Source organism: Podarcis melisellensis (assembly GCF_964234715.1).
Source record: "Podarcis melisellensis genome assembly, chromosome: 2".
NCBI lineage: Eukaryota > Metazoa > Chordata > Lepidosauria > Squamata > Lacertidae > Podarcis > Podarcis melisellensis.
This window is the reverse complement of record NC_138529.1, coordinates 121,393,309-121,416,480: the sequence shown is the minus strand read 5'-3', so window position 1 is coordinate 121,416,480 and position 23,172 is coordinate 121,393,309. Positions and strand designations below refer to the sequence as shown.

The following is a 23,172-nucleotide window of genomic DNA, read 5'->3' as shown; positions in this document are numbered from 1 at the left end:
GTAACCACATTTCCCCACCATTGCAGCCCCAGGCAACAGTGGGTGCATGATTTTTTTGGTGCAGGCTGTAGCCATGGACATGCTATGTGATCTGGTGAATTTGGGGTGACCCAATGCAAAGATCCTGAGGATCCATGTGGATCTATGCTTTGTAACCACATTTTAAGTGGGGAGCGAAGGAAAAACAAAGAAGGGACATGAGAGGGGTGTGCAGAGAAGCAGCTGGCTAAGAATGCAGGAGAGGGATTTAACGGGAGGGAGGAAAGAAAGGCAAAAGTTTCCCCCACCCAAGCCAGCCATCTCTCTCTCTCCCTTCCCCTCTCTCCCTCTCCCCCAGCAGCACCGGAGCACAGAGAGGAATTAGAAGGAACGGCACGCTGCTTTCCCCTCTGCTTGCCTGGAGGGGAGGGGCTTTCCCTGCTCTTTGTTCCGTTTCAGCAAACACAGCAACGAAACAGAGGAGGGTGGGCAGTAAGACCCTGAGGCAGAATGCAGGAAAGCAGCTGCTTCTTTTCAGGTTTCCCTTCTCCGTGAAGCGTGATTTGATTTTTGCCTGATTTTTCGGCTCCAGGGACCACACATTCGCTCAATAACACGCACAGACATTTCCCCTTCCTTTTTAGGAGAAAAAATCTGCGTGTTATAGAGGGAAAAATACGGTACTTGAAAGTAAAACCCCAAGGTGGTTATCACCGATGGAAGCAAAGGCTCTGAAAAAGCTCAATATGGAGGCCAAATGGCCGAAATATTGGGAGATTTTTTTTGTATATAATTTTTTTATTAAAATTTTTTCATAAAAGACTCCAATCATATCCATTTACATATCACATATTTTAACTTATTGGACCTCCCTCAACTTCTCTGACAATCATTCGTAGTTCAAATCCTGTCTTCACATTCCTTAATTTTAATATTGCCATTAAATACTATATTTCTGTCCTTGCTTGCCTTCTAACAATATTCCTTATGTTTTCACAAAGCTTCTTTAAAACACACTAGCGTTGTACAGTCCTCACATACAGTTTTCAAATACTCCGTAAATTTCCCCGTCCTCAAAAAACCTATGGTCTTTTTGGTATCTGATTTTCCCAGTTAATTTATCCAGTTCTGCGTAGTCTGTTAATTTTGTCCTCCATTCTTCCAAAGTCGGAACTACTTCTTGTTTCCATTTTTGGGCCAACAATGTTCTTGCTGCGGTGATTGCATACTGAAAAAGTTTACAGTCTCTCCTATTTATGTCCATTCTTGTTATTCCCAACAGAAAGGTTTCTGGTTTCTTAACAAAGCTATATTTTAGCATTTTCTTTAGTTCATTATATATCATCTCCCATTATATATCAACTCTGGTTTCTCTTCAGATCGTATAAATCTTTCGCCTTTTAATATTGGGAGATTTTGGAACAAGAGGGAGATAGATTAAAACTGCAGAGTTTTGAAAAACTAAAAAACAAAGTGCGAGACTGGCTTCTTTACTATCAAATAATGGAGGCTTACAAATTGGACAAGAAAATTGGCTTCCAGGTGGAAAAATCAAAATTGGAAACAGAACTGTTAGATCCTAAAACTAAGAATTTGTCAAGAATGTATAACTTGCTGTTGAAATGGAACACTCAGGATGAAATGGTGAAATCTGCTATGATAAAATGGGCACAAGATGTTGGACACAACATTATGTTTGCTGACTGGGAACAGTTATGGACCACAGGTATGAAATTCACGGCATGTAATGACTCAAGAGAGAATATTATGAAAATGATATACAGGTGGTACATGACACCAGTCAAGCTTGCAAAAATATATCATTTGCCCGATAATAAGTGTTGGAAATGTAAAGAAAATGAAGGTACATTCTTTCACCTTTGGTGGACGTGCCCAAGGATTAAGGCTTTCTGGGAGATGATATATAATGAAATGAAAAAGGTATTTAAATATACCTTCTTGAAGAAACCAGAGGCCTTTCTCCTGGGCATGGTCGGCCAATTGGTGCCAAAAAAGGATAGAACTTTCTTTATGTACGCCACAACAGCAGCAAGAATACTCATCGCCAAGTACTGGAAGACACAAGATCTACCCACCCTGGAAGAATGGCAGATGAAAGTAATGGACTACATGGAATTGGCGGAAATGACTGGCAGAATCCGAGATCAGGGAGAAGAGTCGGTGGAAGAAGATTGGAAAAAATTTAAAGACTATTTGCAGAAATATTGTAAAATTAATGAAAGTTAAAATGATGTTGGATTGAAACGAAGTGGTTTTAGCAATAAGGTTAGAATGAATTTGCAAAAATAGATTGATAACAGATGAAAATATAAAGTTACAATGTGTTAAGACATTGGATTAAGATTAAAAAAAAAAGGGGGAAAGGATTTGCTGAACTAAATATGTGAATTGGAATACAGAAAAGGGAGGTGTGAGAGGGTCAGGGAAATAAGTAAATGAAGTATAAGCTATGAAAAGATGGACTTGTTTTTAATTGCTTGTTTTTCCTATTTTGTATTCCGTAACTTTTTTCTTGTATCTCTGTACTTTTGTATTTTTTTTATTCTTTTTCTTTTTGACATCTATTTTGTTACCCATTTATTCTTCTAAAACCTTAATAAATATATTTTTTAAAAATATATTAAATGGTTTCTCCCGGTGTGACTTTGCCAGTACACATTGAGTTTCCTACTACAAATGAAGCACTCTCCACACTCCGTTTACAGTGGTGCCCCGCAAGACGAATGCCTCGCAAGACGGAAAACTCGCTAGACGAAAGAGTTTTCCGTTTTGGAGGTGCTTCGCAAAACGAATTTCCTATGGGCTTGCTTCGCAAGACGAAAATGTCTTGCGAGTTCCTGCGGGTTTCCCCCCCTTTTTGTAAGTCGCTAAGCCGCTTATCCGCTAAGCCGCTAAACCGCTAATAGCGCTAATCCGCTAAGCCGTCAATGGGCTTACTTCGCAAGACGAAAAAAACACAAGACGAAGAGACTCGCGGAACGGATTCTTTTCGTCTTCCAAGGCACCACTGTATATGGTTTCTCCCGCGTGAGGCCGTTGATGTACAGTAAGTTTCCCCCCTTGACTGAAACCCTTCCCACACTCCAAACATTTATATGGTTTCTCCTGTGTGAGTCCGTTGATGTACAGTTGTCACGAAAACAGAGTTAAGTCCCTTTTCACCTTTATCATAGTGTTTTCAAGAAAGACAAAATGATACAATTCTCTTCAGATTACCAATCTTTATTGATTAACAAGTAATAAGCAATAACGACTCATTGATTCATCACTCATTCATCAATCAATCAATCAATCAATCATATTTTTAGTTTTCAGGTTGTCCTACTTCACCCAGACATGCTGTCATCCAGCTTATGTCATATTTTCACCCAATTATTTTTGTCCATCCTGTTTTCGTCAGGTCCACTGGCTAACTCAATAATTCTTCATCTTCCATTTAATCATTTCTTTATCTTCTGTCTTCAGAGTCATAGTGCCATCTGATCCCACTCACTTCAGACACTTCTCCATTCATATCTTCCATTCATACCATTAAGCATACTAAATATATCATCAGTTATACCATGAGATCACTTGTGGTCCTCACAGACTATCCCTGATTGACTATTCCTATGATTTAATAAAGACATTTCACTAAACCACATATATTCTTTAAGAAATTAACTATATATCTGAACATTAGTATTAATCTTGTGTCATTCATTACATATAAATGTTACATCAATGCTGTTGTTTGATACCCTGGGAAACTCAAAACCAACTATTTTGAAAGAACACCCGTAATTCTAACATAGAAACTTTATTCATACAGAGTTTATGGGAAACGCCTTTTCAGCCTCACACAGTAAGCTTTCCCCTTGACTGAAACCCTCCCCACACTCCAAAGATTTAAATGGTTTCTCCCCTGTGTGAGTTTGTTGGTGTCTTGTAAGAACTCTATTCCAACTGAATCTCTTCCCACATTCCAAACATTTATATGGTTTCTCACCTGTGAGTTCGTAGATGTGTTGTAAGAACTCCATTCTGACGGAAGCTCTTCCCACATTCCAAGCATTTAAATGGTTTCTCACCTGTGTGAGTTCGTAGATGTGTTGTAAGGTTTCCATTCTGACTGAAACTCCTTCCGCACTCCATACATTTAAATGGTTTCTCGCCTGTGTGAGTTTGTTGATGTTTTGTAAGAGCTCCTCTCTCAACGAAACCCTTCCCACACTCTATACATTTAAATGGTTTCTCACCTGTGTGAGTTCGTTGATGTCTACTAAGGCTTCTCCTTTGACTGAAAACCTTCCCACACTCCATACATTGAAATGGTTTCTCCCCTGTGTGAATTCTTTGATGCCTGTTAAGCGTTTCCCTATGACGGAAGCTCATTCCACACTCCACACATTTAAACGGCTTCTCCCCAGTATGAATTAGTTGATGTCTTGTAAGAGTTCCACTGTCAATGAAACCCTTCAAACACTCCATACATTGAAATGGTCTCTCCCCGGTGTGATTCCGTTGATGTACAGTAAGGCTTCTCCTTTGACTGAAAACCTTCCCACACTCCATACATTTAAATGGTTTCTGCCCTGTGTGATTTCTCTGATGCATATTAAAGGATTCCCTATGACAGAAGCTCATTCCGCACTCCACACATTTATATGGTTTTTCCCCGGTGTGAATTCGTTGATGTACTCTAAGAGCTCCACTGCCAATGAAACCCTTACCACACTCCATACATTTAAATGGTTTCTCCTCTGTGTGAGTTCGTTGATGTCTTGTAAGTTTTCCCATATCCCTGAAGCTCTTCCTACAGTCCATACATTGAAATGGGTTCTCCCCTGTGTGAGTTCGTTGATGCCTTTTAAGAGCTCCACTCTCAATGAAACTCTTCCCAGACTCCATAAATTTAAAGGGTTTCTCCCCTGCGTTAGTTTGTAGTTGTGTCCTAAGGTGTTCACTCACGCTGAAGTACTTTACAGATGGCCCCTCAAAATTCTGATTGCCTTCTCCATCACCTGGTTTAAAGGGGGGGGATACTGTTAAGTATTCAAGAAAAACAACAAGAGAACTTAAGATACAGCAAGACCAATCAGCACTTTCTCTTATTTTAATACCTCCAGCCTTCCTCCCTCTCCTATGAACCAAATTTTTGGGAAAGGAAAGGAAATCTGAAAATAATCTCCAGAACCCTTAGTATCCAGTTCTACCTTCAACTCGCATGTAACACTGAGCACCAAGAGAAGCCTTCTATGCTGAGGTGAGGCATCTATGGCCCTCCAGATGTGGTTGAACTCTAAGTACCATCAACCCAACTAAAGAAGTCCAATGACCAGGGCTGATGGGAGTTGTAGTGCAGTAACCTCTGGAGGGAAACACTTTCTCCATCTTCCCCCTCCTGTGAAAATGCTATGCCTCTGTATTCAGTTTTCTCCTTCCTCCCTGATCTGTAATATCTGGCTGATACATTCCAGGAAACTGTTCACATCACCTAAACCTGCACCAGGATGCTGGAAAAGATGGGCCCTCGTTCTGATCCAAAAGGGATCTTTTTATATTCCTATACACTGAAAGGAGACAGACAAAGGTACGGCCTCACAGCAAAGTGGAAGTATGTACCTCTCAATTGGTCCAGGACAACATCCCTGTATTTTTCTGTTCCAAGCGAGGAGATGAGCTCAGACTTGAGTATCAGAGTCTCTGCTATGTGGAATAAGTAAAGCAGAAATGTTGTTTATGTCATATGTGGCTGTAAAAATATTCAAAAATTTTAATCTTGTGAAACAAAGACAGCAAAGTATTTGGTGGCCCATTAAAAGCTAATAAATAACACGGACCAGGAAGGCTCATGCCTGTAGATTCTCCTTGTAGATTTCTACATAGGTTTTGGGGGGGAATTCATACCACAATATCAGTTTAGGAACAGTTGTCTACTGACAAAAGTACAGCATTGCTATAAACTACAATCTTCAACATCAACTTGGGTGTGTTGGTCATGTTGTTCGGATGCCTGATTATCATAGAATAATAGAGTTGGAAGAGACCACAAGGGCCATCGAGTCCAACCCCCTGCCAAGCAGGAAACACCATTAGAGCACTCCTGACATATGGTTGTCAAGCCTCTGCTTAAAGACCTCCAAAGAAGGAGACTCCACCACACTCCTTGGCAGCAAATTCCATTGTCGAACAGCTCTTACTGTCAGGAAGTTCTTCCTAATGTTTAGGTGGAATCTTCTTGCTTGTAGTTTGGATCCATTGCTCCGTGTCCGCTTCTCTGGAGCAGCAGAAAACAACCTTTCTCCCTCCTCTATATGACACCCTTTTATATATTTGAACATGGCTATCATATCACCCCTTAACCTCCTCTTCTCCAGGCTAAACATGCCCAGCTCCCTTAGCAACGTTTCCAGGCATTTGACCATTTTGGTTGCCCTCCTCTGGACACGTTCCAGTTTGTCAGTGTCCTTCTTGAACTGTGGTGCCCAGAACTGGACACAGTACTCCAGGTGAGGTCTGACCAGAGCAGACTACAGTGGCACTATTACTTCCCTTGATCTAGATGCTATACTCCTATTGATGCAGCCCAGAATTGCATTGGCTTTTTTAGCTGCCGCGTCACACTGTTGGCTCATGTCAAGTTTGTGGTCAACCAAGACTCCTAGATCCTTTTCACATGTACTGCTCTCAAGCCAGGTGTCACCCATCTTGTATTTGTGCCTCTCTTTTTTTTTTGCCCAAGTGCAATACTTTACATTTCTCCCTGTTAAAGTTCATCTTGTTTGTTTTGGCCCAGTTCTCTAATCTGTCAAGGTCGTTTTGAAGTGTGATCATGTCCTCTGGATCATCTTCCAAAGCAATTACTCTATTCCCAATTTAAGAATGGAAAGAGAAGTACCGAAGGACAATGAAAGAGGTTTGAAGATGCTCTCAAGCCAAATCTAAAGAAATGCAGTATAAGCACAGAAAATTGGGAAACCCTGGCCTGCAAGTGCTCCAGTTGGAAAATATCCTTTACCAAAGGTGTAATGGACTTTGAAGAAACACAAACTCCAGACGAAAGGGACAAACAAACTAAGAGGAAAGTACATTTGGCAAACCCTCACTGTAATTAACTCCTGCCTGGAAACCTATGTCCCCACTGTGGAAGGATGTGTTGATCCAGAATTGGACTCCACAGTCCCTTACGGACACACCATTAAGACCGTGTTCATGGATGACAATCTTACTCGGCTACGAGGGGTCACCAGCATGAATAAATGGCTCAAACAGCAGATTCACACCTCCAACGTCTAACAGCCAAGAGTTTGGGATTTGATAAATCTGCCCTTACCTAGAGAGGCCACCATCTCATAATTCTCCTCCATGACTTCCTTGTGCAGAGCTCTTTGGCCAGGATCCAGCAGAGTCCACTCCTCCTCCGTGAAAAACACAGCCACCTCCTCAAAGGTCAAGAGGGCCTGGAAGAAGAAGAAGAGGAGGAAAACAGAGCTTCTCTTAGATCCCCATCATCCCCACTCAACACAGAGGGAGGCTGGGTGGTCCCATCTGTGCCTCTTCCCTCCTCCCTGCTCCCGTTGCTCTTTCCCTACCTGAGGAAGCTGCCTGGCTCCTCTTTCCACTCCATCTTTAAGAAGAGACCGTTGAGAGGGGGTATCAGAGACCATTGCGTTGCCAGTGGAAAAGACGGAGGAGGAGGAGGAGGAATCATAAACCAGGCCACTTCTGGGACTCTCTCAGCTGTTGCCACGATGCACTTCAACACAGGGATAACAATGCAAAAATTTATTATTATTATTAGAATCTATATACCGCCCTATACCCTGAGGTCTCAGGGCAGTTTACAGAAAGGCAGGTTTATTTAGGGTGGGACACATTTATACAGGCAGCATTAATATTCACAATGAAATATAAATTACTAACGGATACGAAAGATAGGGGCAGCTTCTCCCTGCCAGATTTACGATTATATTATATTATGAGGCGTCCTGCTTATGCTGGCTTAGAGAATGGATAATATTGGAAAAAGCAGGTATATTAGACCTTGAAGGTCAGGAGAATAGGTTTGGTTGACATACATATTTATGGTGTGTGTGTGTGTGTATACACACATTATACATACATATATATATATATATATATATATATATATATATATATATATATATGCTTTCGTAGATTTTCACGGGTACAGGAATGCAGGTTTTGGTGTCCTCGGGTGTCTTCCCGTGTAAAAGTTGGGGTGTCTAGGCGACGTTTCGACGAGGTCTCACTCGTCATCTTCAGGCTGGTGCTTTCGGCTTCTTGTTACTGGAACAGAGCAGGATCTCAGTGTTTGAGTTCCTATAAATACTGTTGAGGGGGTGTGGTGAAACGTCGCCTAGACACCCCAACTTTTACACGGGAAGACACCCGAGGACACCAAAACCTGCATATATATATATATATAGACTAAAGGAAGTAAACCAGGGACCAGATCTCCTGTGGGTCCCTTCCAGGAAGTGCAAGGCAGGGAACTGGAAGGATGTAATCCTTTCTACAGGGACTTTATAATACTATAAGCTGCCTCATTCTTTAGGGAACCTAAAGATTTTAAAGTTCGGATTGTAAAGTTCTAGGATCAAATCCCAAATTCTTAATGAAGCTTCGCAGAAAGCATTATGGTCAGTACCTCTGCAGACCTCACTGTTCCTTTCCCCCGACAGCCATCCAGGAAACCAGTTTCTGACCCTTTGATACATTTAGAATACTGTATAGAAAATAAGGGAAACTCCTAAGCTGCAGTTGGAAGAAAAGCAACATATGGAGGGCACCAGGGTGCAGAAGCTCCCTCCAAGGGGAGCAGATGGAAATATTTAGAGCACTCTATGCGCTAACATGGATTGTTGTAGGGATGATCCCTGCCAAGCAGGAGGGAAACCATCAAGGTCCTTTTTCATACTTCAGGAAATGGAAAATGTGTCTCTTCCCTCCAGTTTTGGGGCACAAAAGCAGCACAGCAAACCCTCCCCAACTGCACCCCCCAACATGGGAAACCCAACAGGGCTCTTTCCTTTGTGCCAAAGCAACCTCAGACGGCCAGACTAGGATTTCTGAAAGGGGAGCTGGGGGGCCTCCCCCTTCCTTCTCCCATCAGGCTCTTTTTTACGTACTCAGCTCCGGAGGCCGATTTCCCTTGACATTGTCCATCTGTCACCCCCCACCCAATTCGAAATCCCCCTCCTCTCTCCCAATCCAGAGGCAACTCTGTTCTCCAGCTGCTTCCACTTCCTCTCCCCTGCTTGCCCTCCCGATCTCCGCCCCACTGAGGCAGGGGCTTCAGCAGCAGATTTAGGAGCGGGGCAGATCAGGGTCCTGGAGGAGCTCAGCCCTCCCCTGACGCAGGAGGCAGAGCCTGGGGGGAGCGATGGGGGGCAGTGAGAAGGGAGATGGAGGGTGTTAAGCAGAGAGGAGCATCACTAGGTGGAATGGGGCTGCCCCCCCTTTGAACGGAGAAGGACTGACTTCTGAGTCAACAGGCCCAGGGTGGGGCTGCAAATCCCTTTGTAATTAAGTTCCACTGGGGGGGGAGCACCCTTTTCTGGTTCGTCTCAAGTGTCTTCGCCCCCCCCCCAGTCCCTCCACCATGGGAGCCTGGCTTGATTTCTGCGCTTCAGAGAAGATCTTGCAATGCAAACCCTGTTTGGGGGGGGGGAGGACCCCCCTTTGCAACAGGATGGCCTGCATCCAGCCCCCCCCCCGATTCTCACAGGGAAAGGACGGAGCCCCTCCCTGCTTTCCTTTCTGCACCCCCCCCAATTCTCCCGCCTCCTTTCCCAGTTGCCCTGTTTGTAGATTCAGGGAGAGGCAAAGCAAATCCTTCTCCCCCCCCTCCCCAAATAACCCCCCAATATGAGGCACCTCTTTCTCCTCTTCTCCAAGTCCGCTTCTCTTTCCGGGAATGAGGATGGAGACCCCTCCCCCCTCCAAATTCGCCTCTACTCCCCCCCCAAAATAAAACTCACTTCCTGCCTCTCTAGGAAACGGAGCTCATTGGCCCAAAGGGAGGGGAGGGGCAGGAGATCCGCCTCTCCCCCTCCCTGCAAACAGAAATGTCCTCCCTGTTTTCCTAGAGTGGCAGAGAAGCTCTATATTGCCATTTATTTGATGAGACAGTCGCGGGTTCAATCCCCGGCAGGCAGCGAAAGAGGAAACACACACCTTATTTTTGAAAAGGCCACCCCTGGGGAAAAGAGGGTGGAAGGGGTTCAGAGCAGCAACTGACAATAATATTAAAGGGTGCCCAGACCCCCCGAGTGCCGCCAAGCGCCCTTGTTTTCCAGGGACACCTCTGGGTTTACAGAAGCCATCCTGGTTTCTGATTTAATCCTGGAATGTCTTCCATAGGACGTCCCTATATCCATCGGATAAATTTTGGAGGGAGTTATGTGACCCCTGAACCAAAGAGATAAGTAACATCTGAAAGGCAGCCCTGCATAGCAAAGCTGTTTAATGTTTTATTATGTTTTTATATATGTTGGAAGGTGATGATGATGATTAAAGGTAAAGGTAAAGGTACCCCTGCCCGTACGGGCCAGTCTTGACAGACTCTGGGGTTGTGCGCCCATCTCACTTAAGAGGCCAGGGGCCAGCGCTGTCCGGAGACACTTCCGGGTCACGTGGCCAGCGTGACATCGCTGCTCTGGCGAGCCAGAGCTGCACACGGAAACGCCGTTTACCTTCCCGCTGGTAAGCGGTCCCTATTTATCTACTTGCACCCGGAGGTGCTTTCGAACTGCTAGGTTGGCAGGCGCTGGGACCGAGCAGCGGGAGCGCACCCCGCAGCAGGGATTCGAACTGCTGACCTTTCGATCGGCAAGTCCTAGGCGCTGAGGCTTTAACCCACAGCGCCACCTGTGTCCCTGATGATGATGATTAGGTGGCCATATTTCAAAAAGTGAAAATCAGGACCCAAAACCAGTTCAGCTTTTTCTTTAGTTTTGCCCAAAGTTTTTGAACTTACCGTATTTTGCAAAAAATAATAATAATAGTAATGCAGTTTTTGAGCTATTTTGAGCTATCTTTTAGCAAAATCAGCAAAAATGGCACTGCCGACATGGGACATTTTGCCGATTTTCACCCAGCCAATGCTTCCAACTACAGTATCCTGGTTATGTCAATCAACATCTGATGATCTCCTTCTACAGGTCGACAATATAAAGTGTCCTTTCATACTGCAACACGGTGTGGTACGCTGGTTGGACATCAACTGATAGGAAGTGCCTACAGAGGGTGGTGAATACAGCACAAGATATTATGGGCTGTCCCGTGAATCCGCTGGATGAAATAGCGGAAGAACATTGCCTCAGGAGAGTGAGGAAAATTCTCATGGATGGTTCACACCCTGGCCGGCACTTTCTTGATCTCCTGCCCTCAAGCAGAAGATACAGAAGCATGATCAGTCACACCAACAGGGTAAAGAACAGCTTCTATCCCTGGGCTGTTAGGCTGCTGAATGAAAAGATTACAACAGGGCAACTGACTTTCGGGTTTGGTGGGTGTACATCAGTAAACGAGGGGAATTAAGACTAAGAGAGCTGAGTGGGGGGTGCTCGTGTAATCTCACTGTATACAAGTTGTACAAGTGACAATAAAGTATTTCAATTTCAATGCCTGAGAAATTCCAGACGGATTCCAGAAACCCTACTGTTGAATAGGACATCCCTATTCGGAGAAATTCCAGTGGGTATGGGGTGGTCCGGTGTTATTACAATGCGTACCTTTTTTCAAAAAGTGGGGTGTAGGGATGATCACGGAGTGGGGAGTGGGGTCCGGAAGTAGCACACTCCCCACCAGCAGGCAGCCACAGTCTGCCTGCACGCATGACCTTGGGGTGCAGGGCACACACCCACACCCCAGACAAGCCACAGCTGTCTGAACAACGTTCCCTCTGTCTAACCTTTTGCGGTCTCAGTAGTCTGCGGTGTCCTGTAACCTTTGTTTTTTTAAAAAAATGGTATTTATTAGCAATTTAAAGATTACAAAAGAGTAAAGAAAAAAAATTAAACAAAACAATACAATACAATACAAAAAACAAAAACACAAGCACCTCTCAACACAAACCCTAAAACATTAAATCAACTAAACAAAACAAAAAGAATTAAAAACACATCCAATAATTGCAATATCTTATCTTTCATTCACTTGTGTCGGCAACCTCCTCACACCTCCCTTTTTGTATTCCACTTCAATTAACTGTTTCAGCAATTCCTTTCCATCTTCCTGTATTTTCTGTCCTGTAATTTATCTTAACATATTCTAGCCTTGTTTTTTCCCTTTAAAACATTAACAATCTGTCTATTACATTTCTGCTAAAGCCATATAACTTCATTCCATCATTTTTCTAACATTCATTAATTTTACAATATTTCTGTAAATAATCTTTAAATTTTTTCCAATCTTCTTCCACCAACTCTTCTTCCTGGTCTCGGATTCTGCCAGTCATCTCCGCCAATTCCATATAGTCCATCAACTTCACCTGCCTTTCTTCCCGGGTGGGTAAATCTTGTGTCTTCCAATACTTCGTGATGAGTATTCTTGCTGCTGTTGTTGCATACATAAAGAAAGTTCTGTCCTTCTTTGGCACCAATTGGCCGACCATGCCCAGGAGAAAGTCCTCTGGTTTCTTCAGGAAGGTATATTTAAATACCTTTTTCATTTCATTATAAATCATCTCCCAGAATGTCTTAATCCTTGGGCATGTCCACCAAAGGTGAAAGAATGTACCTTCAGTCTCATTACATTTCCAACATTTATTTTCGGGCAAATGATAAATTTTTGCAAGCTTGACTGGTGTCATGTACCACCTAAAAATCATTTTCATTAAATTCTCTCTTAGGGCATTACATGCTGTAAATTTCATACCTGTGGTCCATAACTGTTCCCAGTCAGCCATCATAATGTTATGTCCAACATCTTGTGCCCATTTAATCATAGCAGATTTCACCGTTTCATCCTGAGTGTTCCATTTCAACAGCAAGTTATACATTCTTGACAAATTCTTAAATTTGGGATCTAACAATTCTGTTTCCAATTTTGATTTTTTCCACCTGGAAGCCAACTTTTTTGTCCAAGTTATATGCCTCCATTATTTGGTAATAATGGAGCCAATCTCGCACTTTGTTTTTTAATTTTTCAAAACTTTGCAGTTTTGCTCTGTCTTACTCTGTTCCAAAATTTCCCAATATTTCGGCCAATTGGCCTCCATATTGAGTTTTTTCTGTGCCTTCGCTTCCATTGGTGACAACCATCTTGGGGTTTTATTTTCTAACAAATCCTTATATCTTATCCAGACATTAAACAATGCTTTTCTAACAATATGGTTTTTAAATGCTTTATGTGCTTTTACCTTATCATACCACAAATATGTATGCCAACCAAATACATTGTTGAAACCTTCTAAATCCAGTACATCAGTGTTTTCAAGAAGCAGCCATTCCTTCAGCCAGCAAAATGCAGCTGATTTATAATAAAGTTTAAGGTCTGGCAGGGCAAATCCACCTCTTTCTTTAGCATCAGTTAGTATCTTAAATTTTATTCGAGGCTTCTTGCCCTGCCAGACAAATCTAGAAATATCTCTCTGCCATTTCTTGAAACAATCCATCTTGTCCAAAATTTGCAATGTTTGAAACAAGAACAACATCCTTGGCAATACATTCATTTTTATTGCAGCGATTCGGCCTAGCAATGATAACTTCATACTTGACCAAATTTCTAAGTCCTTTTTCACTTCAGTCTAACATTTTTCATAATTATCTTTAAACAAGTTCACATTCTTAGCAGTCATATTAACCCCTAAATATTTCACTTTCTTAACCAATGTTAATCCTGTCTCCTCCTGGAACTTCTGTCTCTCATTCGCAGTTAATTTTTTCTCTAAAACCTTAGTTTTCATCTTGTTCAACTTAAAACCTGCTACCTGACCAAATTCTTGAATCAGTTCCAGTACCCTTTTGGTACTAGATTCTGGCTCCTGTAAAGTCAATACTAGGTCATCAGCAAATGCTTTCAGTTTATACTGTTTAGCTCCCACTTGTATACCTTTAACCAATTGGTCCTTTCTGATCATATTTAGCAGGACCTCCAGGACCAATATAAAAAGCAGTGGAGAGATTGGGCAACCTTGTTGTGTTCCTTTCTCAATCTTAAACTCTTCTGTAACTACATTGTTCACAATTAATTTTGCTTTTTTTTCTGAATAAATTGCACCTATACCATTTTCAAAACCTTGGCTTACCCCCATACCTTGTAAATTTTTCTTCATAAAACTCCAAGAAATATTATCAAAAGCTTTCTCTGCGTCCACAAATATCAGAACTGCCTTAGAATTAATATTCACTTGTAGTTTTTCTAAAATGTTAATTATGTTCCTCATATTGTCAGACAAATGTCTGCTCGGGAGGAAGCCAGCTTGATCTTTATGGATTTCTTCTACTAGCACTTTTTAAAATCTTTTAGCCAAAATATCTGCAAAAATTTTATAATCCACATTGAGCAGCGATATGGGGCGGTAATTCTTAAGCTGTGTCTTTTCGCTCTCTGTTTTCAGTATAAGTGTAATATAAGCTTCCTTCCACGACTCTGGTGCCCTTTTCCCTTCCAATATTTCATTACACACTTGCTTCAATGGCTGTATTAGCCATTCTTTCAAAGATCTATAATATCTTGAAGTCAAACCATCCAGTCCTGGAGATTTACCCAGTTGCATATTCTGTATGGCCCCTTCCACTTCCTGATCCGTTATTTTATAATTCAACATTGACTTATTTTCCTGAGAGATTTTCTGTAGTCCATTTATTTTTAAGAATTGATCAATGCCCATTTCTTTCTGCTTCTCCTGTGTATAAAGTTGTTTAAAATACCTCTGGAAGCACTTCCTGATCTCCACTGGGTTCTGTATATTTTTTCCTTCCACTTCCAAATTCGTAATAGTATTAAGTTTTTGTCTTTTTTTCATTTGCCAGGCCAACAATTTCCCACACTTATTTGCCGATTCAAATGTCTTTTGTCTCATCTGTTTAATCTTCCATTCTATCTCTTGATTCATCAATTTCATATATTGTACTTGATATAACTTCAGGATCTCCTGTGATTTTGGTTTTGCTCTCAGTTTCTTCTCTCCTTCCTTTATTTTCTCCAGGATTTTATCCTTTTTCTCATTTTGTGTTCTTTTCTTGATTGCATTCTGTTGTATCAAAAATCCTCTCATAACCGCTTTACTTGCGTCCCAGACTACTCTTTTTCCACTGTAGTGTTCATATTTATCTCAAAATAGACTCTCAAGGTTTTTTGGGCCTTCTTGGTCACTTCTTCATTCCTAAACAAAGTATCATTCATCCTCCATCTAAAGGAACCAATTGGCGTCAATTTCATCTCCATCTTCACAGGATTATGATCAGAACAAGTTTTGGGGCATATCTCCACTTTGCTAGTCTTTGGAACCAGACTTCTAGTTATCCAAATTTGGTCAATTCTTGTCCATGTCATTTTAGCTTCAGAGAAAAAAGTTCCCTCTCTTCCCAAAGGATTCTTCATTCTCCAAATATCCACTAAATCCATATTTTCAGTCATGTCAAAGAAGGTTTTTAGTAGTCTACCATCTTTGGTGACTGTCTCTGTGCCTTATCCATATTTGTAGACACCACTCCATTCATGTCTCCCATCAAAATCATATTGTAATCCATATAGTCCATTAGAGTCTCATGTAACTTCTTAAAAAATTCTGATTTTCCTTCATTTGGTGCATAGATACCTACTATCAAAAATTTCTCTCCTTGTGATTGAATTTCAATTGCAACAAATCTTCCTTGTTCATCGTTAAACATAAATTTCGGTGATAGGCTCTCCTTTGCATAAAGTACTACTCCTCTTTTTTTAACTTTATCCGATGAAATAAATTCATGGCCCAATCTTTTATTGCTCAGTATCTTCCTGTGTAGCCTTATCACATGTGTTTCTTGTAGACAAATCAAGTCCAAATGTTCTTTTTTCAGTAAATGAAAGACTCTCCGCCTTTTTTCCGGGGAGTTCATTCCATTAACATTCCAACTCAATACTTGCAACGCCATGGTGTAATTACTCTGATTTTCCTCCAACTGCACCCAATGCTTGCTCTTCTTCTGTTGGTGGTGTTGGTGTCACATTCACTGGGGGATCCAGTCCAAAGGAAAATGTTGATATATCCAATATTCCCTTATTTGATGATCTTCTGTCCAATGCTCTTTGCTCTAGTCCTCTGTCTGGTGATCTTCTATCCAATGCTTCAGGCTCTTTCCCAAGTCCCTTCTGGAGATCTTCTTCGCATTGATCCAAAAACTTTACTTTATCTTCTACTGATCTTATTTTTATTTTCCTCCCTTTGAAACTGAAGGATAGAGCTTGGGGAAACTCCCACCTGCAGTTGATTTTATTCCTTCTCAGCAGGTCGACCAAATCTCTATAATTGGACCTAAGATCCAAAAGATATTTCGGGATGTCTTTAAAGATTTCCACTCTTGACTGTTGTATTTCCAAAGTCTTCAGAAAGTGCCAACCCAAAATTCTATCTCTCTCTTCTTTAGTTCGGAGGGTAATCAAACAGTCTCTTATTCTACTCTTTTCTTTTTCCCCCCCTCTTCCAAGTCTAAAGGCACTCACAATTCTGAATTCCTCTTGCTCCAAGTCCAAGTTCCAAAAATCAGCAAATTCCTGCGTGAGAAATTCTATCAAACTGTCCTTCTCCAGTTCAGGTACAGCTCTAATCCTCAAATTTGTCTGTTTTTCTTTGAGCTCAATCATAGAAAGCGTCAGCTTGTGGTCATCAAGTTGCCTCTGTAGATCTGGGACCCTCTCTGCCTCCAGTTGTGTTACTTTATCTTCCACAACAACAGCTTTTTCCCTGGCTTCCTCTGCGGTCTGTCAGATCAAAGTAGATTCCTGTAACAATTTCTGAATGGTTTCTGTATTATTATTATTATTAATGAGGAGGGGGAAAGATGGCCGCCGAACTAGCTGCAGAGTTCTGGAGGTTATCTGAGGCAAGTTCTTAAATCTGTTTTTAAATAGGCTCGACACCGAGCCAACCTTTGAAACCCCTTCTATAATATATTTTAACTCCTCCAGAGTTTTTAAATAGTTTTAATAGTTCTTTTAGCTTGTTGCTTCTAAAAAAAAAAAAGAAGCCCTTCTTGTTACCTTGTTATCTTAATGTCCGGAGGGTTTACTCCCCACGCTGCCACTCTCCTCAAGTCTGACCGACAATAAGGAAAACGGGTGACAGCTGATTTATTGCCAACTCCGTGTTATGCTCTGAACTATAAGCTATCAAATTACAAACAGCTATCCCAAATCTTGCCTCAATTTGGACCTTAGTCTACAGCTGGGTGGAGTTTCCGACTTCCTAAGAGACATAGCTTTTGAAATAGGAAGAATAACCCCTGATTGGTAACAAAGATTTACAAATGGTACTTACTAGAAAGAAACGTAGGGACCTGGGGATAGTGACAAGCCCATTGTTCCAGGAGTTATGAGAAACAGAGTAAAATCACGCAATACTTTTCACATACAAGGGACAACGAGAATGGAAATGGAAATGAGCAAAAGATGGCTGAGATGGTTGAGTTGAAGCAGGATGAGGCCCTTCTTTTTCCCTCTGCTGCTCAAGATCACTCAACCTTCTCTAGAGGAATACAGGACTCGGAGAATAACAACCAAAATAGAAATACAATGAGCCTGGCCCATGAAATAGTCTTGGCTGAGATATTATCTTCAGAGTTACAGGAAGAAACCCGAAACTCCCAGAAATCCCAGACTTCATCTATGGGCTCCCAGACGGAAAACAATGACTGCTATCCTCAGGACTGGCTGCTCTCTATAAATCTGGATCTGGCAGCTATGAAAAAATATTTAACAATAACAAATGGGCTGCTCCTGACACTAGTGGAAAATTATCCCCTCCAAGCTAAAGGCTCAGAATTTCATGGTGTTGATCCACCAACCACCCCTCAAGAGCCAGAATATACAAAGCAACCAGCAACCAGCAAGTGCACACAAGGATCATCAGCGGAAAATCATTTACACCAAGGAAAGGACATAGGGTTGTATGTCTCTGTCCCCAAAACCGAATTTCCTATCGAAGTAAATCAAAAGAAGCGAGGCATCAGTAAGAGATCCCATAAGAAGAAAGCTGAAACTAAAAAGAAAAGTAAGAACATAAAAACTGCAAGGAAATCTGTTATAAACCGACGTGCATGTAAAGTATGTTGGAAAAGACTATATAAGCTGATCCCAACAAAATCAAAAACAAACTCTAACAAACCTGCTATACATGGCAGCAGAGAGAACAACAGTGTGGATCCAGAAAAAAAGATCCAGCTGAAGTCTTTGAAAGAAACACCATTGCTGCCTAACAAAACAAGTGAGGAAACGGAATCACTACCCGGGTGCTCTATGCTGAAACCTCAAGGATCCATAAATATTAAAGAAGACTCATCCCATACCATTGATTATGGCAGATCTCAAGATGAGCCAGTAGCAGGGCAAGATCTGTCCCAGGATAAAGGATGGAAACTGATACTGGCAGATAGGAAGTTAGCTTTTCTAAACTACCCGAAGCCAAAGGGCTTCCTTACACAGGAAGAACGCTCGGTGCATTTTGTGAATACTTTAGATGATATGCTGCCAGGAAAAATAAAATTAAATGACATTACCTCAGTAGATTTTATATTCTACAATGGATACTCTCTGCGAGTGATTGCCTCCTTCAAAGATCAAAACTTGGCTAAATATATATATAGATCAAGACATTTGCTGTTAAAGAAAAGGATAACGGTAACAAGATATTTTGAAAACAGCACATGTTTGAATTTGTTTCCTGATGATTTTATGACAGCTGAGATAAGATTTACTTGTAAATCAAAGGAGGAGAGAGGACACTCAAAAGACAAACTGGAACATACTGAGCAAGGGTCCTTGAAACTAAGACAGGAGATGAGACTGCCTAATGAGGGGACGGATAACTTCTATCCAGAAGAAAAGGCATTAATAAATCAGTTTGGATTGTTGCCTTTCCTTGCCCAATCTGAGATCTTGAGAAGATTGGAGACCCTTAGAAATAAGCTAACAGAGATGAATGCTCAGGAAAAAGTAAGAGAGAAAGAACCGGCAACGGACCAATTAAAGAAAGAGAACCTCTCTGAAAAAGCCAAGACAGACCCCATGAAAGATTACTCTTATAATACCTCTACAACTGCAGAGATAAACCTGTTAACAACAGATCTAACACAGTGCGCAAGGGATAAACTACCATCTAAGAAGGAAACCATCCCTATGGCAACCATGAAAGACTACCTTTATAATACCTCTGCAGCTGCAGAGATAAACCTGACAGCAACAGATCTAACACAGTGCGTAAGGGACAGCAACAATCTACCATCTAAGAAGGAAACCATCCCTATGACAACCACAACGCGCTCTTGGACCAGCATGAGATACCTGGATGAGGATGAACTTGGTATCAGACAAATAGAACACCTCAAGGTAGATTCGCCAAAAAAAGGAGTACTGATCACTAATGTTAGCACGCTGCACCCTTCAATTGATTCCATTGAGTACCTGGGCGATAATACATCTATGGACATTGCCAAAATGAACGAAATTCAACCAATAGATAAAAAGATAGGCCCTAAAAATCTTTCAAAGGCAAATTGACTAAGATCAACTTTTGGCAAGACAACGTGCAACCTTGCCTTGCTAACTTGGAATATTGCAGGTTGGCAAAACAGAGTTTCTGACCAATCCTTTGCTAAATATATCCAGAGACATGACATTGTGTTTCTCCAGGAGACCTGGAGCACAAGTGAAGTGGAGTTAAATGGCTTTTCTGCGTTCTCCCTCCCAGGTCTTTTAAGTACTAGAGGGGGGCGAGTTAAAGGTGGGTTAGTTACTTTAATCTCAACAAGGCTAAGGGCCATATTTAAAAAACTAGACCCACTAGACCATCTGGCCACAGCTGTGCAAGTACAGTGGAGAACCCACAGCTTGCTGCTGATTAACGTATACCTACCCCCACAAAGAGAGAAAAGACTGATAAGAAATACTTGGGCTCAGTTAGAACAGTATCTTGACAAACTATCAAATCAATTTCCTGATGCCTCTGTAGTGGTGGCAGGCGACCTAAATGCCAGAACTGGGAAATCTGATGAGGCTTTGTATGCCCATTTCCATGAAACAGCCCCCATTATAGAGGAAGCCCACTCAATACCAGCTAGAATCTCAAAGGATAAAGGCTGCAATTATGCCGGCTTATGCCTATTACACTTGGTCAACAAGTTGGACTTGGTTATACTAAATGGCCGTACAGAGGGGGAGAAGGTCGGAGAATTTACATTTATATCTAACAATGGCGCCTCCACAATTGATTATATAATCGTGTCGTATGATCTTCAAAACAAAGTTCTGGAATGCAAAGTGGAGGAGCGCTTAGACAGTGACCATCTGCCATTAAGTGCACTCGTAACTGCGGGAAAGGATTTATCCTGCGCTGAGAAAATTGAACATCCGAGCCCTACAGCTTTGGAGCTCAGATATTCTCGTATCAGATGGACAGATGAACTGCATAAGGAAATTTCAAGTAGGCTATGCTCAAAGGAATTCCTCACTAAGAGAGAAAACCTTATAACTTCCTCAAGCCATGAATTAAAGATAAATTTATTTCAGGAGTTAATTTCACTCCTTCAAGATTCCCTGAAGGAAAAAAGGAACAGGCCAAGTAGGCAATCCTCAGTATATAAAAACTCCAAACCCTGGTTTGATCAAGAATGTCAGGACATGAAGCTAAACTTACTGAAAAAATACAAGAATTATAGATCTGCCAATTTACCCCAACTCCCCACGGTCTGGTTTGAAGATAAACGAAATTATAAAATCTTGATCAAAAACAAAAAACTCCTGGCACAGAAAAGAGAATGGAAATGCCTAATAGATGCATCCAGAGAGAGAGATTCGGCCACCTTCTGGAGACTGGTAGCAAATGGAGTGCGATCTACCCCCTCAGAAGTGGAGTATACTATACCTGCAGGGACTTGGGAGGCATTTTTCCAATCTTCATATTCAGCTCTGCCTTTGACACAGCCACTAATACAGTGTGCGGCAGGTGATGAGTGGCCTCCGGTGTCGGTTGCGGAGATCAGGAGGCTTATTCAGGCACTCAAATACAGAAAAGCCCCGGGAGCAGATAATATCTCTCCTGAGCTTCTCAAAGCCAATATTGACTGGTGGGCCCCAGTCCTTGCCACCCTATTCACCAGCATAGATCAAACAGCAATAATACCAGAGGACTGGGGATTGGCAATCATCGTTCCCATATTCAAGAAAGGCTGTAAACTTGATCCAGCCAATTACAGACCAATCAGTCTCTTAAGCATCATTAGCAAACTTTATGCAACTCACTTACGTGAAAAGTTTGCGGACTGGCTGGAACAGGAGCACATCCTAAAGGAAGCCCAGGCTGGTTTCAGGGCACATAGATCAACTCTAGACCAAGGACTGGTATTGCAACATCTAGTGGAGAAATACACCTCAAAGAAAGGAGGCTCCCTCTATGTAGCCTTTATAGATTTCAAATCAGCTTTCGATTTGATACCCCGGCACAGACTTTGGGAAAAATTAAATGCCACAAACATCGATAGACGTCTTTTGCTTCTTATCCGTAGACTACATGAAAATACTCGGATCCGTGTTAGATGCGACCGTTATGGGAACCTATCAAAGGAAATCCAAAGTTTCCATGGTGTCAAGCAAGGCTGTGTTCTTGCCCCTATTCTATTTAATTTCTATATAAACTCCTTAGTCGGAAAGATGGAGGAAGCAAGTACTCATCCCCCAAACCTAAATAATATACCAATCCCAGTCCTTTTGTACGCAGATGATGCGGCACTTATTTCCTTCTCTTGTGTGGGTCTAAGAAAACTTTTACGAGCTCTTACAGAGTATTGCGAAGCTGAACACCTAATAATAAATTACACTAAATCAAAAATTATGGTGTTCTCCAAGAGAAAACGCCGACATAAATGGAAAATTAATAACCAACCTATTGAGCAAGTAACATCTTTTAGATATCTTGGAATAATTTTTGATGAGAAGGGATCTTGGTGCCATCAGATTAAGAATTCCATTGTAAATGCGCAAAGATCTTCCAGAGCTATCATAAGATTCTTTTACAGAAAAGGAGGTCAATATGTTCCTGCTGCCTCCCAGGTCTTTGTTGCAAAAATACTTCCACAATTGATGTATGGCACCCAGATATTTAATTGTCAAAAACTCAAGTCCCTGGAATCTGTACAAACTAAATTTTACCGCTCCCTACTAGGGTTACCTACCTGTGTCTCCAACACAGCCATCAGGCTGGAGGTAGGCCAACTCCCTATTAATGCCAGGATATGGATCCTGAAGATTCACTTCTGGCTAAAACTCATATTTTTCCCAGTGGGAGTGGCTCCATTGACTCTACTAGACCCGTTCCAGTCTAAATGGAGATTGTCGCTTTATGAAAAATTGAAGGGCCTGGGGCTTTCCCCACAAGAACTTATAGCCTCAGGTTTTGAAAAGGCTAAAAGGATAGTGAGCCAGCGAATAGGAGATGTAGAGCTTCAGGACCATATGAGCAAGATAGATAAATATCCAGCTATTCAAGATTATGGAAAAGGGTTTAATCTAACACCATATTTGCTGGATCTACAAATCGCAAAATATAGGCGGGCGTTTACCCTTACCAGATTTGATGTACTGCCATCTGCCTTATTAAAGGGCAGATACGAGGGCACACCCTATGCTGAACGAGTTTGCCCATGTGGTCTGAAAGAGGTGGAAACGGCTTCACATGTGTTGTTACACTGCGACCTTTACGGGGATATTAGGTCACTGTTTATCTCCCCTATCGTTCAGAAATTTCCAGGTCGATCTGAATCTCAGCGGCTGAAAATCCTACTAGGAGATAAAAACCCAGAAGTAACACTGAAAGTGGCCAAATTTTCTGCGGCTGCGATCAAGCGGAGGGCATTAGCTGTAAAAAAGTAAAAGACTTGACCCCTGGACAAGCCCCCTCATTTTTTAAGTCTATACATATACTGTAGTGCATATATGTGTATATATGTGTGTGTGGGTGGGTGTGTGTGC

At 41.8% G+C, this 23,172-nt stretch overlaps 1 protein-coding gene across 3 annotated transcripts; it reads right to left on the bottom strand.

The window, feature by feature from the left end:
• Positions 1-3,201: 3,201 nt before the first annotated feature.
• LOC309364913 (uncharacterized protein) lies at positions 3,202-10,002 on the bottom strand. Of its 3 annotated transcripts, XM_081902920.1 has the most exons (6): positions 9,883-10,002; positions 7,575-7,738; positions 7,316-7,442; positions 5,605-5,688; positions 3,989-5,003; positions 3,202-3,904 (listed from the first exon to the last, which is right to left on the bottom strand). In XM_081902920.1, exons 2-6 carry the CDS (start codon positions 7,647-7,649, stop codon positions 3,889-3,891), a joined length of 1,317 nt encoding a protein of 438 aa, XP_081759046.1. In that variant the 5' UTR covers positions 7,650-7,738; positions 9,883-10,002; the 3' UTR covers positions 3,202-3,888. The 3 variants fall into 3 exon arrangements, with proteins under 3 accessions (XP_081759046.1, XP_081759047.1, XP_081759048.1); XM_081902921.1 differs by lacking the exon at positions 9,883-10,002 and having other exon boundaries at positions 5,605-5,685; positions 7,575-8,073; XM_081902922.1 differs by lacking the exons at positions 5,605-5,688; positions 9,883-10,002 and having other exon boundaries at positions 7,575-8,071.
• Between the last annotated feature and the right edge of the window lie 13,170 nt (positions 10,003-23,172).